Here is a 19519-nt window from a genome sequence, read left to right on the forward strand (position 1 = left end):
CGCGGTAACTTGCTAGCTAGAGGCTACACGAGCTACAGCAGCTGCTAGCTAAACGTTGAGACGCAGCCTGGAAGGACGTTCAACGTTCGGACAATCTGCGACCATCCGCTGAATAAACGCCTCTTCTGCAGTAATGCCGCCATCTCGTACTTCTACTTACTGTAATAAACACGACGATCTTCGTATGTGTGGACTAAAATGAGCTGAATACCCATATCTACCTTTAAAGTCGGAGGACACCGTGTACGTCGCTCCCCTCCGCGGGTTCAAATGACTCTGCCCGAGTCTCAGGGTCGTTTTGTTCCGTCACGACGGCTAATAAACTGCTCCATGGCGCCTCATCGCCCCCTGCTGGACTGGAGGTGAACCGACGGACCCAAATCATTCATGACTCACTACTATTGACTACCACCACCCAGAGAAGGATGAGCATCTGATATACTTAAGAGCAAGAAAGTCCTAAATATACAGAATGGCCCATTTCAGAGTAATAACACATGAATGTATTATAATTATACGTGGGAGCAGCACTGGGGGCAGGTGATCAGCCGTCCTCCAGCTCTTCAAGACCGTAACTAATGCACACATTAGAAGCAGTATTTTATCATTAACATGAATAGTTTCAATTGCCTTTCTCTATTGAGTTTTTTTTTTTATTTATTTTCTAATTATTGGTAATAATGCTTTTTTGAAATGATATGTATAATTCTACATATAACACAGCACAATACACTTACAAACACAAAAAAATGAAATTATACTACTACTACCACTACTACTACTACTACTACTACTACTACTACTAATAATAATAATAAAATACCAACAATAAGAATTGGATGAGAATTAATTGCAATCATAAAAATGAGTTTTGAGACTTTACCTCACACTTTGATTTGTTTAAAAAATATTTCTGTTGATGCATTAAAAGAAAATGATTCAGAGTTGATACAAGTGAGATCAGAGGGGAGAGAGACATTGAGATAAATAGAGAGAGAGAGAGGATCATACACCCCCGCCTCCATATACCTGACAGACAGATGAGCCAATCCCCTCTCTCCTTTTCCCACTCCTCTTGCTCCTCATTGGTAGATGCTGAGTCAGGGCCCGATGGATGCCCCCCTCTCCTCTGTCCCCCTCTCCCCTCCTCCCCCTCCTCAGTCTGGTGCTGCTGCTGCTGCAAGCTGCTGGTGTTGCCGTGACGATGATATCCTCCCCCCCTCCCACCCACACACACACACACACACACACAAACGCACACAGCAGAGAGGAGAGGAGAGGGAGCAAACAAGACGCTATCATGATGCGATGGCTTCAGGCCGGAGTCACAGTCATCGCCTGCGTCTGAGGAAAACATGGTGAGTGCTGCATCTCTGTTTCTGGGTGGAGGTGAAAGGATGGATGGATGGATGGATGGATGGATGGATGGATGGATGGATGGATGGATGGATGGATGGATGGATGGATGGATGGAATGCTTGGGGATGACAGAAGCATCTGTGGCATGGTGTGCTTCCCTGAGAGAGAGGGATGAAGGAGGGAGGGAGGAAAGAGTGGAAAGCCTGAGGAGGGATGGAGGGATCGAGGATGGACAGACTGCAAGATGAACGAGGGTGTAGGACGAATGAATGAACGCAGCACAGACTGATCCACCTCAGCTTTACAGCAAATACGTGTGTGTGTGTGTGTGTGTGTGTGTGTGTGTGTGTGTGTGTGTGTGCGTGTGTGTGTGCTGTCAGGCCTGTTGGTACTGCACATTAGCATCCCGAGAGCTAACAGTAACAGGAGGTACGTCACTCCAGCGAACAGAATCTGGGCTCATCCACTCTGATTTCTACAGGGGCCACAAGGGTCAAGGGTCCCTCAGGCCAGGTCCTCTGCATGAAGTGTACATGTTTCCTGCTGGAAAGTCAATCTGTGACAAGAAAGAATGACAGAGACATTAAAAAAAACGATCTCAAAGTGATGCAAACAACCACAGAGGGATGCAACATTACAAAAAAAGCAAAACTTAAAAAAGAAATGCGAAAAGATTTTAAAAATCTGCACAAAAAAACCCACAAAGAGATGGAAAATGACTGCAAAAAGATGGAAACAAACCACAAAAGTGACAACAGAGGTGCAAATGGCTCCGAAAGAGATGCAACACAGAGAGACGTAAAATGAGCGCAGATGCAAACTACCAGACAGGCAAGACAAGAAAAGACCATAAAGAGACAAAAACAACTACAAAGTCAAGAGTGTCCCCTGCATCGTGTCTGTCTCTGAGAGTTATGGTTCAGCTGTAAGTTTGTTACTGAAAGTCCACCTGATGTAGTATATGCTGGGGGCCCTTCGATGTCTCCGCCCAGGGGCCCGTTGAATCATAATCTGCCTCTGATTGTGTATAAAACAGGGACATGCAAATTAAGATTAAAACAAAAGGCTTCAGACGGTGTTATAAGTCAGTTTAAAAACGTTCATGATTAACATGAAATGTTACTTCACAGCTACGTTAATCGAGTTTATTTATGTTGGCCACCAGGGGGCAGCAGAAGCAGCTGCATACACAACACTGGCATTCAACGCCATGAAGTTGTTAAAGTGAAAGTGTTAGCCAACAGTTGCTGACATGTCGAGCTACGGAGCAACACGATCATTCATTGGGAGTCGTGTTTGTGTCCCCGAGTCCAACGTTCTGTCTCTTTTAGCTCACGAGACAAATATCTGGAGAGTAAAACCTCATTTTAAAACCAACGTATTTCATTTGTTACATCACCAAATGATGAAGTAATTACATCATAAATAAAGTGAAAACAGAGGAGAGAGAGTGGGCGAGAGACCTGCAGAGACCAAGCGATTCAAACCAAGAGAAAAACAGAAGCAGAGAGTGACCATGAGCTTTCCCATGGGAATAAATGCATGACAAGAAAGAGCTGTGTGTGTGTGTGTGTGTGTGTGTGTGTGTGTGTGTGTGTGTGTGTGTGTGTGTGTGTTCAGCTTTTCATGAACTTGTTTGTACAACTCGGTGTTTCTAGCCTTTCGACCATCAAGATGTTCAACAATCCTGAGATCTCTTAAAGTTTCCAGCAAGAAAGTTGTGTCAGCAACAGACCAGTTTTGCTGCATGCCAAAAAACGACCGGCGGCCGCAAAGGTGGAAACGCGTCACGCTGATGTGCACACATCCACAGTGGAGATAATTTTACCCCAACCAGGAAGACAGCATCCGAATGGGTGTGTACATGGGCACCGTTCGAAATAATGATCGGCATCCGAATGGACCGTATCGGATCAGAGTCTTCCGAGTGACATGTTTACATGAAGCATTTTTAATCTGATTGGGCCTTTATTCCGATTATTTGTGTCCATGTAAACATAGCTATTGACATCATGAACATGTTGCTTAGCATTTATAATGTTTACCATATTATTTTTGCATGCTAACTAAACACAAAGAGGGAATGTCATTCGCTCAGCAGCTGTTTGGTCATTAATCAAAGACAGATTAAAATGATCTGAAGAAACATGAAAGTTTTATACTCTCATGTCAATTCATCCTGTGGATTATTAGTTATTATTAGTGGACCATATACAGAAGACATTTAACAAAAACAGCCACTAGTTAATCTCCATCTGCACCAACACCATTACATTTAATACAAGTTCAAGCCCTAAATTCAATCATAGACCCAAATGACTGCACTCAGAGCAGAGCAGAGCAGAGCAGAGGCTGGATGGACACAGAGGACACAGAGGACACAGAGCTGCACACTGAGCAGCTCACCTTCCTTCAATCAACTCAAAAAACATGAAATGTGTAGAGACCGAACTGCTGAGAGCCAACAGAAGTTTAAAGGAAGAAAGACACAAGAAAGAAAGAAAGAAAGAAAGAAAGAAAGAAAGAAAGAAAGAAAGAAAGAAAGAAAGAACAGTTCAATTGTCTCTTGCTCTGTGACAGTTACAAACAGTCACCAAAGTATCACAAGGTCCACGCACGCACGCACGCACGCACGCACGCACGCACGCACGCACGCACGCACGCACGCACGCACGCACGCACGCACACAGCCCCTGCAAATAGAGCCTCGCTGTCACCCCATAATCCTTTGCAGCGTTGTGCTGCAGAGGACCCTTGACTGAAAGTGTGGGGGTGCAGCAGCGATGAGTGTGTGTGTGTCAGATGTGTGTGTGTGTGTGTGTGTGTGTGTGTGTGTGTGTGTGTGTGTGTGTGTGTGTGTGTGTGAGGCCACTTTCATGTTAGGGTTGTGTATTGTGAACAGAATATTTGAGGGAGGGGGTTAAAACAGGAGATCACAGGAAACTCAGATCCATAATCCGCCCCCTTTATAAATGATTCATGAGGAAATCTTCGGTTCATATTTTCTACACTGATGAGGAAGAAACAGCAAACCAGGAACAAGCAAAGGAAAACAGAAGATCTGACATCAGATGCCGGAACTGAAAGAAAATGTCAAATTAAAACCAGAAAAACAGAAGAAAATGCGGTTTGAACTGAAAACAGTGACGGAGTCGTTCAGACTGCTGCTGTCCTGAGTTCAGGTGTCCTCCAGGTCAAAACTGTGAGACATCTACTGAAAAATGCTTTTTATTTTCTGCCGAGTCAGCGTCACACAGACTCTCTCCTCGCGTTGAGCCCTGACTCTGCAGACCAGGGCCGAAGCTGCACTGGTTCCCCGAGCTGTGGTCTTCATCGCCTTCATCGTCACATTGGGGAAACTCTGAGCGCTGCCATCTTTGTTTCTGCTGCGTGAAAACATGAGCAAAGACTGTTAAATTTAGGATTAGAGGGACCACGACTGCCTCACTTTTTGTTGTATCTCTCCCTCGCCCCTCCCCATGAAGTCTGTTGCCGTGGAAACCACAGCCTCACTCCCATCCCTCACTCTCTCCATCACTTTGAAGACATTTTGGTGACCTACATTACCGCTGCTGGAAGCTCTTCATTCACTTCCCTCTGTCGGTCTGACATGCAGTGCATTGCAGCCCCCCCGACCCCCCCCATCTGAGGATCATACCATCTGTATGGAGTCTTGCTGCACAAGTTCTACTCTACAGAGTGGACCATCGGGGGTTAATTAGGGGTGTGCAGTGACCTGAAGCGCCACCTGGAAGGAGCACATGGCTTCCTATCATGAGGAGGGCAGACTGGGAATGTCCAACGTTTGGTCTCTCATGTGTCTCAGCCAAGAATTTACGACTTTATGATCAACTAATCTCAAAAATATCACCACATCTGATAAGACAAGTGTCAGTTAAGGGCAAAACAGTTCGGGTTTTCCCATTCACCTCCATGAAGTCACACTTCTCTTCAAACACCATCTGGTGGTGACTAAAAGAACTGCAGCTTTAAACACCAACTGCCACTAGTGACGCTCAACCACCAGCTTGAACGCTTCATTTCACTTTCACACAAGACATTAACGAGGAACGTCCGGAAGTCATAAAACTGATCGCACACACGATGTGGTAGAGAAGAATAGAGCAGAAGTGGTTTTATGTTCAACATCCATGTTTTTCTGTTGTTCCACTTAATCCTCATCTCTCCTTTCTCACAGGTTTGAATCCTAAATCAGCACCCAGGTCTGCGGATTGTCCACAAACCAGACCCAAAGAGGACTGACTGACTCCTTGGTCTTTCAGCAGACACATGGAAGCAGATGGACATTTTAAATGAAGGATTTGTGAAGTTTTGGACGCGTGGAGCGCTTTGTAAACAGTGGGAATGTAATGGAATAACGTACACCAGGTTTCACTGATACAGGCTCAAATAAAGGCCAAGCTCTGTAATCAAGAATCTGAAGCTCTGACAGAAGTGGATGATTGTTCAGTGAAATGATAGAAAAACCAGACCCGTGCCTGATTTTCCAGCACTCTTTTCTGCATGCAGTGTGAAAAAGTCCTGCAGATAGGAGCGTGCATGGATAATTAATCCCTTCGTTTGGCTGCAGGCTCCAGAAAGGGGTGTGTCTGAATGTTTAACCCCTCCTCTTGGCTGCAGAGGCCAATAATTTAAGGCATGTCTCTCAAAAGATCCAATGGAGATTTATCATTTGAATGTTTTGTCCTTTCCTTTTCGGACACACAATGGAATAAAGTGTGAGAAAAGGAATTTACAACGACCAAACCATACAACCAGACAGTAGGAAACCTTGTGTCTGAACATCCAGCTCCTTCCCCTGGCTGCAGTGTGGAATAAGGGGTGTGTTCGGAGGTTCACCCTCACAGATGGAGGCCCACCAACACTCCCCAGATAGCAGCAGTGAGGAGTGCACCGTCCTGGAGGCTCCGCCCGGCAAAAACGCCTGCCCGCAACATGCAGGGAAGGTAGGAATGCAACACACACGCAGCTCTGTTTGTGATGACATTTGCATACAAATCGCTCACATGTTCAACATTTTGGGGAATACACGTTGCTTCAAGACTTAGATGAGAAGATTCACACCACTCTCATGCTATATATGAAGCTACAGCAGGCAGCCAGCTGTGCTTATGTGGGTTAAGTGACAGATTATTTCTTGGCTGCCTGCAAGGAAGTCAGAGACCGTCCAGCACATGGGTTGGGTAACAGCCACACTGTCACCTGAGCGCTGATGGTGAATTTCTCTTCACCTGCAGGTGGCAGACCTGTACTGTTCGGCCTGTGACAGTGTGCTGTGTGAGGACTGTGTGTTGGACCATGAAGACCACCCTAAGCTGGCCCTCAGCCAGGCCCTGGAGCAGCACCGCAACAGCCTGCGGGAAAGGCTGGGGACTGTCCAGAACAGGTAGAATTTACAGAGTGGGACTGCATGAAATTTACAATGACTGTAATGTCGCTGTGATGTCCTGAGGAACTTTTTTCCACATTCTGAATTCTTTTCATACCATATTTGCCTCTTTATTTCATCATGTGTGACCTGTATGGATGCTGGTGTTGTGGGTTTTGGTTGAGGAAGGTTCTACACAACACATCAGCCAGTGAGACACTTCAAATAGTGATATGAGAGAACTGATAAGCTGCTACTAAAAAGGGTGAAGCTTAAGTAGTTAAGGATAGTGCTAGTGCCAGTGTTCTGATCCATTATTTAAGTAAAAGCAGTAATAAAACAGTGTAAAAATAAGTCCTGCATTCAGTGGAGGAGAAGCATAAATTAGCAGGAATTGGAAATACTTGAGTCAAGTGCAAGCAGATGGCAGAAAAATGACAAAGACATCTGTGATTTAACAGGTGCAGAAGTTAGAGGGAAACATTAACATGAAATTTGAAAATCTAAATAAAGAAGATGATTAAATGGTCTTACATTCATAGCAGGTTGCACATGTGAATATTTAATGTGGCAAACAAAGGATTCACAAAGCATTGCTTGGTGTGCACTCTGCTGATGGTGGTTTGTAAATGAATGTCAGTGTACTTTTGAAACAAATTTAACAGATTTCACCTTTAAATCCCTACTACCTTCTTTATCTTTCTCTCCAGACTCCCTCAGATTTCAGACGCCCTGTGTTTTGTTAAGGAGATCCTCCAACAGCTGACCAATCAGAGAGCTTCCATCGAAGAAGACATCCAGTCGAGCTTCGAAGATCTGCACAAGCAGCTTGATGTCCGGAAGAGCGTTCTGCTGATGGAGCTGGAGGTCACATATGGACTCAAACAGAAGGTACATACATGCTTTCATGGAGGGTCAGCTGCAAGATTTTGCAAAAATAAGAGTTGGATCATCTGGAGTTTAGGAGTGAGAGAATTGATTGGTTGTTCATTTTGAGGGCTCTTAATCTGTCATGGCTGTGAAAGTACAGCCTCTCCTGCCACTGGGCTACTTTAAAACATAGAAAACATCAGACAACTCATCAAAAGCATCATATCTGCCATGTATCCAGGTTCTCCAGGCCCAGGTGGACAGCCTCATCCGGGGAGAGGGGGACATCATGGCCTCCTGTACCCAGTCAGAGGAGGCTCTGGCTGGGGAGGCATGCGCGGCGACCCTGCAGGCGGAGCGCGAGCTCCATGAGAGGCTAGGGGAATTAGCTGGTCTTGGCCTGCCGTGTCAGCCAGAGGAGAACGACCAGCTGGATCTGGTGATGGAGACGGACGGGCTGAGGAAGTCTATACACAACCTGGGGACCATCGTCACAACCAGGTGAGACCGTGCTGACACAAATATTCAACCCAGTGCTAAATAACAACACCATTTGACCCACCTTTGTCTTCCTCAGTGCGGTGGCAAGCCAGAGTGAAGCGATGGGCGCAGGCCTGGAGCAGTGCGTTGTGGGACATCCTGCTTCAGTTACCATAGTGACGAGGGACAAGTCAGGAGGAGCCTGCAAGAGTGGCAATGCAATCCTGTCAGCTGAGGTTTGTTTTACGCCCCCTCAAATAAATGTAAATGTAAAACACTATTAAACATGATTTTCTGTTTGTTATTTCAGGTATTCACCCCAGATGGCAGCATAGTGGACGGTGAAATTGTGGATCACAAGAATGGGACTTATGAGTTTGTATACATTGTGCCGAAGGAGGGTGACTTCTCGTTGGCTCTCCGTCTGTATGACCAGCACATCAAAGGAAGCCCCTTCAAACTGACCGTCAGCAAGGTCTTAGAAGCAGAAGTAGAGGTGGGTGGAGGGTGTGTGTCGGCACTTTTGGAGCCATGTCTGAATTTTTGTATCAGGGGTGAAAGTTCATTGTCACTTGGGCAATACTTGAACATCCACTGACTGAATTCCTGTCAACCTCAAGTATGATGCACAGTATGTTTGGTATGCGTGTTTGTCCAACGTGTAGTCAATGTGTTTTTGGCTGTTCAAAGTACCCACACTGGTAGGTGAGGTGAAAAGCACGCTATGATGAAGACATAACTGGTTGCTTGAACAATCAAAAAAAGACAGAGTGATGTGGGTGTGATTGACAGACTGCCAACAACAAGCATGTTGGTTGAAGCTTATTGATCTCTCTAGCAAGTTGGCATGAACACATGATATTGAGGCGCTACATGTTAGCATGCTAAAAAGTTAACACATTACTGTAAAAATCGCATATAATCCCAGATGTTCCTTTCCCTTTTAGCCTTGGGACAATTTCAGCTCTAAAACACAGACTCAACTTTTTAAAATAAAGTTCTAGCTTTGACTGTTAAGTTGATTTCATGCAAATACCCCACGTGGTGTCCCAAACCAAGCTTGGAAAAGATGTACTAAATTCTTTCAAGTTAACATGGATATTAAGGTGAAAATCTGAAAATTCATACTTTTAAGTAATGTATTCTCCCTCCATCATTGTCTCCAGGTGTCCCCCTCCACCACCACAGCAAACAACTCAGCAGCCTATGCCACCCCATCCACGGGCTCCTCTGAGGGGGCAAAGAGACGTGGAAAGTCCCCCGGCCAGAAGAAGAAGGGATCCAAGAGAGCCAGCAGCGCCCTGGGCACCCCACGACGCAAAACCCAGAATCCAATTGAGGATGACCTCATCTTCAGGATTGGTGAGACATTCAGCCTCATGTTGTGGAATGTTCCAAAAACAGCTGTTTGAAATTCATTTATTTGGTATTTCCTACTCCCTTCAGGAACAAAAGGGAGGAATAAAGGAGAATTCACCAACCTTCAAGGAGTGGCTGCTTCCTCCAGTGGCAGAATTCTGATTGCCGACAGCAATAATCAGTGTGTCCAGGTATGGCACATTTCGTCCAGTCTTCACTTCTTCAAAAGGCTGTTTTAGGTTCAGACTTGCTTTTACGGCTAATTTTGAATTTAGATTTTAGGTCTGGAAGCTAAGGTATGGATTGTGTCTTTGAGGGGCATCACAAATGCCTACCCATTTCAGATTTTCTCCAACGAGGGAGAATTCAAGAGTCGTTTTGGGGTGCGTGGACGTTCACCGGGGCAACTGCAGCGTCCCACAGGCGTGGCTGTGCACCCCAGTGGTGACATCATCATTGCTGACTACGATAACAAATGGGTCAGCATCTTCTCCTGCGAGGGCAAGTTCAAGGTCAGTGCATCGCTGCGGCTTTGGGTGTAAGGGATGAAGGGTTACTGTTTGTTTAATGGTTTGTCCCTCTTATTGGTTGGTCTTGGCATCCATCAGGCAAAGCTTGGCTCTGGTAGACTCATGGGGCCAAAGGGAGTGTCCGTGGACCAGAACGGTCACGTGATCGTGGTTGACAACAAGGCATGCACTGTCTTCATCTTCCAGCTGACCGGCAAGCTCATCACCAAGTTTGGTAGTCGAGGCAACGGTGACAAGCAATTTGCAGGTAGCACTTGTTCAAAGAGACAGACTGTCCAAAAAAGCCACAAGAATGAGACTGGCAACCATGCCAGTCTTGTTTTATGGATTAAATTCTAATATTAAAATGAATCAAAATCACACAGTATTACCAATTTTGTCATATGTGCAGTTACTTTATCATTGGACTAAAACTGGTGTACTGAAAGAATTGAACCAAATTATTAGTAGAAAAAGGTATGTTGGTCTGCTTGTACTGGAAACTGCATGTACAGCTGAAGTTTAAAGTACTTAAAGAGGCTGAAGAGTCAGCTTAGGTGCCATCACTGAAACGAGTTAAAATGCCAGGTGAAGAATCACTGAAAGCACAAGGTGGTAGCTGAACTGTAATCACTGAAAGCAGTTAAAGGGTTAGTTAAAGTGAACTGTAAGTGGTGAAAGCAGCTGAAGCACTGATAACACAGCCTGTTTTTGTTGTTTCTGTGCTCCTGTTCTGAAGGTCCACACTTTGCAGCAGTAAACAAGAACAATGAGATCATCGTGACTGACTTCCATAACCACTCTGTCAAGGTCAGGCCTGACTGACTGAACGTTACCTTTTTATATTTATTCCCCTGCTCCTTTTAGAATGAAACGACAGCTTAAATCTAGGTGAACAGGTTAGACAGGACACATTATGTGGATCTTGATCTTTCTTTCTGTGTCACGGTCAGGTTTTCACTCCAGAGGGAGAGCTGGTATTGAAATTTGGCTCTAACGGTGAGGGAAACGGGCAGTTCAATGCTCCCACTGGAGTAGCTGTGGATGTTAACGGGAACATCATCGTAGCTGACTGGGGCAACAGCAGAATCCAGGTACAGCAGCTGTGCAGTGCTTGTTAACCTGTAAGACGCCGCTTCTTGAGAATTCTTGGGAGTTTTTGCAATTGTCAAAACACATTTCTCTCTCTGTTCAAACATTTCCAGGTGTTTGATGGCTGCGGCTCCTTCCTGTCCTACATCAACACATCGGCAGACCCCCTGTATGGACCCCAGGGTCTGGCTCTGACCTCAGATGGACATGTGGTGGTGGCCGACTCTGGTAACCACTGCTTCAAAGTCTACCGCTACCTACAATGATGGAGGCTTGGATGGAGAAATAAGTGGAGCCAGGAGAGACCGACGGGGGGAGCAGCTGTTGGATTCGAAAGATATAATGCACAAAGTCAAACTCTTGGAATAATTGCATGAACCACTGCCTGCAAGGATGAAAGGAGGGATGGAAGATACAGATAAAGGAGAGGAAGCAAAGCAGAAGGGTTAGCTATCATTAAATCATTAGACCACAATGAAAATATGATCTAGTTTTGACATCATTCATGATTTTGATAAAGTGAGGTCTTCTAAAAATTAAACAGTGGATAGCAGAGAAAGGTGGAGAAACCGGTCTTTGAACGATGACTTCTTAAAGTCTAAAGAGGGATGAGGATTGTAGCGGACACTGGGGAAAGGAAAGAGGGTGGATTCAAAAAATTGTGGAATGGAACAAGGAGTGATGCAAGGATGGAGTAAAAAAAATTATGCAATGACTAATTCATGATGTCAAATTGAAGAAGTCTCTCTTTCTCTGAGTTTGGCCTCAGTAGAAACACGGAAGAATGGACGAAATAAGGCTTTAAAAAGAAAGGAGGATCAAATAAAGGTTGCAAAAGGGGATGAAGAGAACATATTTGAAAACCACTGATTCCTAAGCCCACAATGGAGTGGATCAAAGGCATGAATGAGTACATAAAGGATGGTGTTTTGCAAAGAATGGAATGGAAGATTAAAAGTTCTCATGGTCTGCCTTCTCATATTTTATGTAGTTGACAAAATAATGGTCAGTGAGCTAAAAGGTCTGCGTCCTGGTTTGACATCATTCGTCACTTCAGGTCATTACCCCTGACTTCCCCTACAGCTTCTGTACCATATCTTGCGATTGTACACCAACATCAACTCTAACATTTGGAAGCTAACATTAGCCACCAACTCTTAGAGCTTGCAAGGTTGCCCTTGAGCAAAGCACTTCAAACTGGTCCAGTGGTGGGGACCTGTGTTTGTGCTGGGAAACTACCAACAGTGAACGTGTAAATCTGTAAATATGAAGCAAGGAATTGCTTAAAAGGCATCCTTGTCCAGCCAAATTTCCATTGACTATACTGTTGACTATTCACTCTGTGGCGGTCATGAAAACATATTATTAGACTAAGACATGGGCCACTTTTAGCCTGTTGTCCATTGTTTGTACATGAAGATTGTCTGAATATGGAATGTTTATTTTGTTTCTTGCCATATGCTAGTGTTCCTTATGAGTCTTAGGCAATAGATTCATTAGTAGAAATGATTGCTTGATTTTTATGCTGATTGTCTGAATGATTGATTTGGTTGATTGACACGGTAGTTGTGACGAGCAGCATTGTCTATCTATGCTTGGTTTGAGTGTTAATATATTTTTCCTGAGAAATCTGTTGCAAGGAGAAAAAAAGTCTATAAATCTATCCTATATATTTGTGAGAATACCTTTAATAATATCATGTAAGATGCTCAAATTCAAACATATTTGGAATCAGTAACATTTTTACACACTTGTTTCTGCTCGGTGATGAAAAGAATGTTCCGATTCCTTCCTCAACATTGCCAAGGACTCTGGAATGCTTGAAGAATTCCAAGAAATGCTGTCGCTGGCTTGTACAATTCCACATGTTCTGTCATCACCCACAAAACGATGCCTCCGTGTTTTAGCAGCATGCCTCTGTATTACGTGATTGTTGACATCAAACATACCGTCTCACTTCGGATTTCAGCAGTAAGCTCCCATCTTACAAACAGTTCACCCACTCCTAAGAAGATTAATTACAGTAATAAGTTCAGTAAAAGACATGAGACAAATGTGACATTGCAAAGCATTTACAAATTACTTTATGAAGAGTGCCATGCGATAGTTGTAACAGTAATAGAAACCGTTTACATCAATGATTCAATTGAAAAGCAAAGCATTTTTTAAGTTACTCACATCAGCATTCAGTTGGACAGTATTTAGCTTTATTATTAATATACAGAAAACATCGCTGTCAATTAACAGAGGCTTGCGGTAGAGGAAGTGGTGTCCAATCAATTATTAACAAGATGTCTGTCAGTCCATTCATTGAAGCGGGAAGAAAAAACAATAATCAATATCATAAATATTTTGTTCACAACTGATCAAATATTTTTAGTAAACTTTATGTAATACTTATTACTTTTATTTATTTATTGATTTCGTCCTTTTGAATCGTTCCATGTTGCCATTTGATTGTGTTACACCATGTGCATTGAAATTCTTAAGTGCCCATTATATTTCTTCTTTTTGTACATTTCGTCTGTTATGTTGACTCAAAATATGATTGTTGGTATTTGATACATTTTATACTATCTGTTCTGAGTGGACCAATCAGCATTTAAGGTTTTATTCTATTATTTCTTTGTGAAATGAAAGTTGTTGTGGGGGAAAAAAAATAATCAAGCTAGCCAGTTAGCAAAAACAGTTTGTGGACACAAAAAGCTAATTTTGTGTAGTTTGTGAGGAAGGGTTCAACTAAAGTAACACAGTAGTTATTTGTGGCCGTTGGTTTCACAGCTGAATGCTAACAATGCCATTTCTTTTACAGATAGCTAAGGCAATGGCTTTTCTTAAAAGCATGGTGATAAGTGTGTGTTCATTAAGATTAATAGATTAAAATGAAAGCCAAGTCCCATAAAGGATTTCATGTTGTTTCCCTAACTGTGTCAGTCTGGTCAAGAGTCTGTTAAAAGCACATTCTCTGACTTTGTTTAAGCACCTAATAGAGCTGCTAAACCTCCATGCTCATCAGCAGTGAGATGAGACAAGATTTTGGGATTTGTTGCCACTATTGATTGTTTCAACAAAATCAGGAAGTGTTTCTTTAAACAATCTGGGCCTTGTTTGCTGGAGATTCAGCCTTAACATCAGTGAAACATATGAATGTTGTTCAAAGTTGATATGATGGAAATGCCTTCTCACTAATCTTGATTTGAAATTTACTGCAAACATAAGAAAGCGTTAGCTAATAGCCATTTCAAACGAATAGCTCATTTGTAGACTACACATCCATTTGAAAAAGAAATTCCTTTATCAACAAGAGAAAAAGTCTATTTTGTAGCTCAGGTGTGTATCATTGTCTGCCTGCACTAACAACACTGGACATCTTTTTTTTTTTCCCCTCAAATGGATATGTAGTGTTTGGAGCTCAGCTCTTAAAGTGCTGATGAGTTTCTTACCGTGTCACTTGCCTGCTCTTTCTCTCTCTGTATTTACTATGTGTCATGTCTGTTCACTCGTATGGACTGTCTCTTTACTGTCCACACACACTCACACTGAAATAAAGCATTGATTCCTACATGGCAGCTGTTTGTTGTGGGTTGGTTTTGTGAACATTTTGCTCATTGAAAGATCTGAATATGCCTTGCTGACATTTAGACCCACACACAGGTGTGTCTGAAGATTGTCATTCACACCTACAATCAATAACGTACGCTCTGACAGGACGCCTGTGTTTAACAGTCTGTGGGCAGAAGCCAGAAAGTGACGCAGCTTTTGGATATTAAAGAGGCTTCGTCCAGGTCCTGGACACAAACATCATGCATTATTCACGCAGTAAAGATGATTCATTCTGTCATTTGCATGACTTCTAGCTACGACACACGTTACTTATGTTTTGCATTTTTCCCATCCCTGCCCATGGATGTGAAACTTGGGTTAACCTGTTATTTTAAGCTTATTTCCCAGAGAGGTCACACTGCAGATCATCAGCTCTTTTGAAACAGAGGACTTCAGCCAACAACCTAACCCAGGTGTGATGTTATAAGTGCAGATATACAGCATCTGTATTAAGACAATCACTGAAACTGTACTATATTAATATACTCTATGCAGGTCTAATATACTCAAATCTACTTTGCCCAACTGCAGTTCAATCCACGTCTTTACCCATTGCTATAAGAGCAACATGATAGTTTTCCTGCCCTGTGCAGATACAGCAGAGGTAACACTAAAGTGCTGGGCAGCTGAAACCAGCCTGTACACACCAGCAGCACACAAGAGACACTCAGGCTCATCTGTGGTGAGTTGATCAGAGCAATGAAAATAAGGACCCCTACAAACCACAACCACAACACAGCTGTTATGGCTGTGATGGCAAGGAAAGCTCTGTGCTCAGCTTGGTCTACCTGCTTCCTTCCCCTGGTCCTGGGCCAGTCAGAACATACAGAACAGAAAGGCTGCAAAAGGACACGACTATTAAGGCGACGACCAAAAGGCAGAGCATTGGGATGCTGGGGTAGTTAGGGAACTGCAGAAACATTACAGCCGTTATTCCGAAGCACAGCAGCCAAACACACCCAGTGCTGACATTTCTGATCTGGACCCCGCGGGCCTTTCTTAGCCCCAGGGAGGTGATGGGGTGAACAACAGCCAGGTATCGCTCCACACAGGTCAGGAGGTGAAATAAGATCTCTCCATAGAAAAAGATACAAATAGCAGAGAGTCCTATAATCGCCATCACCGCTGAATGAGCAATAACACCCCAAAAGTAGACAACACTCGCCAAGACCCACATCAGATTCATGGCGGCCATGTGGTAGGTGAAGATGTCCGAGTGACTTGAGGTTTTAAAGGAGCGCTGCAGCTGCCATTGTTGGTAACCCAGGTAGAGGATGAGGATGGCGAGAGGCACGGTGAGGACGAATCTGATGACAGAGATGGCAACAGTGATTTTAAAGCTAAGGATGGAGCAATCGTCGGCAGAAGAGGAGTTAACTGACATGTCTGCTGTATGTAGCTGCTGGCCTGAGGAGAAAAGAAATGAGACGGACAAATAAAGAAAGAGGAGGTGTAGACAAGGGGAAAGGGAAAGGAGACACAGTTAAGTTATATTTCATGCTGGTTTGGTAAGTATTTCTCCACACTGACCATTCCCAATGGAAGGCTTTCCTTCATTGATCTACACTTTGCTTCTCGACAGGTAACTCGACCCTTTAATGCCCCAAAAACTGCTTGAAATAAAATAAAAGGACTATTTTTGACCATTGCAATGAATTTTGATCAAAGCTTTCAGAGAGTGGATTGTTATTATTACAACAGGAGGGACAACATCGATGAGTCTAACCCACTGAGTGCTGCCGTTGCCTCAAAACACATAAATCTGAGACTTCAAGGACACATCACAAGGTACTGAAGGTTTTCAAGAAAGGTTTTCTATCCTGGTAGGCATCAGATTGCACAGGTATTCGATACTGTGTCTACCTTCTATATGCTCACCACTCAAAGAGGCGTCACTGAAGTTTCAGCAGCATCAACCATCTAAACTAGACACTAGGATTCTGTGTGGTGGCTTTCAAAAGCACAATGCATTCAATACAAGACAACAAAACTTTTTAATACCTGTGAAAGTGACGAACTTCAGCTGAAGTGAGCCAATGAAACCAGCAGAAAAACAAACAAACAAAAAACCCCAATGTAAATATTGATGGAGAAGGATGAATTTTAGCAATATGACCTGATAATCCAGTTTTTTAAGAACACCCACCCCGTCAGAAGTGTTTGCTTCGTGTTGTTCGACTGCTGGCGCCAAATCCACAGCAATGCTAATCTGTGTGTGTGTGAGTGTGTTGATGATGCTCATGTGTCACAGCAGCAGGACTGTGGTCTTTTTCTGCATGGCGTAACACTTAGTACAGCACACACACTTTCCATCCTGCATTAGCACCATTAAAGAATAACTGAGCGCGTTCTCATTGATTTTTACTGACATATTTCCCTATCAGTAGTTCCACTTCATTCCTCATCCATTACTTCTGACAGGATTCAACGGGCCTGCGAACACAGGCAGGTGTTTATCCAAGTGAGTAGTCTCATGCAGACTGTGTGTACTTCGGTAGCACGTCTCCTGCATTTATGATCCTCATTACAAACAGTTTTATTTGTTAGTAAGCTAGTGCCATGTTCAATGTGTGATGACCATGTTAACCATGTTGGTTTGTACAACAGGAAGTACAGCTGTGGCTGGTGGTGATTCAAATTTTGCCTGATGATGGTGATAAAGTGCTGAGGGATCAGGAAAGCTGTTAAAATTAATCCAGTTTCTTTAGTAATGCAGCCAGTATTCCAGTATTTGTTGAGACGTAAAACACAAAACCACAAATGTGAACCTCACTGCGGCAACCATGACCAAAGTCGTGAGGATGCTGCGTCTGTGACAACCCTGAATGTCTCAATCTCTCGACGATGTTGACATTTCACAGCATGAGTGAAACATAGAAAAGCTGAATGTAAGTATTTGATTATAACTCAACAATGAACCAAATTCCTGGTGAATGTATTTTACGTTTGTCCTGCCTGAGCCACAGTATCTTGCATTTCCTCATTTTACCTTATCCACGGACTGACGACGTGGCAGAAGCAGGGGGGGTGTAGGGTAACCCTGGAGACATCCGCACTCTGATATTCATAAGACGATGACATTAATGCTCATGCTGCCTTGTTTATTCTACAAAGATTATGCTGTTTTAGGAATATTTCAAGGAACTGGAATCTGTGTTGGATGTTTGTCTTCTCCAAGGAGGGTTGAATCAAGGGTCAAGGTCAGTGATACCACTCGGGCTGTTCGTGTTCCAACAGTCCTTCGATTTGTCACCTGACGCAGTAAACAGGTGCTGAATCTCCTGGGAAGGGGTGAAAGGACTGAACTGAAGGTGGATAATAAGTGGTGTCACAGACGTCCTCTGTTGAGAGGTGGTTTGGCCTCCTTTACTCGTCTTTCTAACCATCTGTCGTCCCTGTCCACACTATGAGTTGTGCACCAAGTCCAGCTGCCCTTCAGACAACCCTCCATGGATAACCAGGACCTGGAGGACTGAGGGTCGGCACAGAGGTTTCCTTTATTTGTTTTTAACTTATTTACAGTCTATAATTGTCCTGTCATGAAACCTGACGGTCTTACCACCCAGACATCATGGTGACAGCTGAGGTTTGCAGTATGTTTCAATCCCACTGATGTCTTCAGTCGCCGATGCGCAACTGAAGATTTTTCAGATTTTGTTGTTTCTATCAACCTTTTCTAAAGCAAAAGTTCACAATGTGGATAAAAATACAGCGATGGAAACATGGCTATGGTGTGTTCCCTGCTGCTCAGCTGTCAATCAAACATGTTCACTGCCTCGTCCATGCAGAGACTTTGAGCCTGAAGGAACATTATGACATATCAAAACAATGACGTGTGTTAAGATAAAAAATATGAACGGTCATCTCCGTTTGATTTATCTCACTGAACCACATAAACAAAATATTTGCTGAATCGGCTCTTAGAGTTGATTTAACTTCCCAGAACATTTATTTAATTCATAAGGTGACTTTGAGCTTTCTAAGCGACACCAGCATGCAGCCACAGTGAGAAGACACAGGTGTTCTGATTTGAATAGCAGTTTGTCCACAGGTCATTTGAATCCTGTCAAACACCGAAACTAAACTAATCACGAACTTCAGACACTTCATGCTAATGCCTGTGCAGCTCACTGCCTCTGGGAACAATTCAAATGATCTTTCTGCCTGAGGACTCTACAGATGTTCATCATGTGACCTCTTTGAGTATCACTAACCCCAGTTATGCAGGACCACACCTGTTACTCCACCTACTGTGACCAGTTCAGTAGAAAACAATCCATTGAATTTAAATCAATTCATTTCTTCATCATTACATTTTGCTGCTACATCAGATACATGATTATACATTTAATGCTGTAGTTCATTTATTTACCATCAAACAGAAAAACATCTGATCAACAGCTAGCAGGATGTATGAATAGAGCTTTTATAAAGAACCACCTACCGCTGCCAGATTGCTCCATGTGGCCTCTGGTAGTATTGCAACAACAACAAAGAATCTCCTGCAACTGACATGCATTTTTCCCATAGACCTCCATTTTAAGAGACGTCTGTAAAACATCTTACAGGACGCTTCCAACTGCAAACAGGGTCAGTTCTCTGCATTATGGACTTTAAATGCACAGAGGTTTTACGTGCCAGGGCCGTTCCGAGTGTGGAACCTAGAAAATATTTTTTCTTCATGCACTCATAAAACGATTTCCAAAGGAGGGAGTGCCATCTTCAAGTCTCCTATCCAGTTCTGTTTTATTATATATCCATGTGCTGCAGCAGCAGCCTCGCTAGTACCTGTCCATCTAGTCAATAAAAGAATTTGAGGGGCTCCACTGACAAAGCAATTTGATTTACTATAATTACA

General features: G+C 43.4%; 1 protein-coding gene across 1 annotated transcript; it reads left to right on the forward strand.

Moving 5' to 3' along the window:
- The first annotated feature begins 1159 nt into the window (after positions 1-1159).
- On the forward strand, positions 1160-14627 carry trim2b (tripartite motif containing 2b). Its single transcript, XM_070993043.1, has 14 exons — positions 1160-1358; positions 5558-6326; positions 6618-6766; positions 7459-7639; positions 7860-8119; positions 8196-8334; positions 8409-8594; positions 9265-9460; positions 9545-9648; positions 9802-9969; positions 10066-10234; positions 10706-10776; positions 10920-11060; positions 11172-14627. Exons 2-14 carry the CDS (start codon positions 6228-6230, stop codon positions 11322-11324), a joined length of 2016 nt encoding a protein of 671 aa, XP_070849144.1. The 5' UTR covers positions 1160-1358; positions 5558-6227; the 3' UTR covers positions 11325-14627.
- Positions 14628-19519: the final 4892 nt, after the last annotated feature.

The sequence above is a fragment of the Chaetodon trifascialis genome, chromosome 23 (assembly GCF_039877785.1).
Source record: "Chaetodon trifascialis isolate fChaTrf1 chromosome 23, fChaTrf1.hap1, whole genome shotgun sequence".
NCBI classification, from domain to species: domain Eukaryota; kingdom Metazoa; phylum Chordata; class Actinopteri; order Chaetodontiformes; family Chaetodontidae; genus Chaetodon; species Chaetodon trifascialis.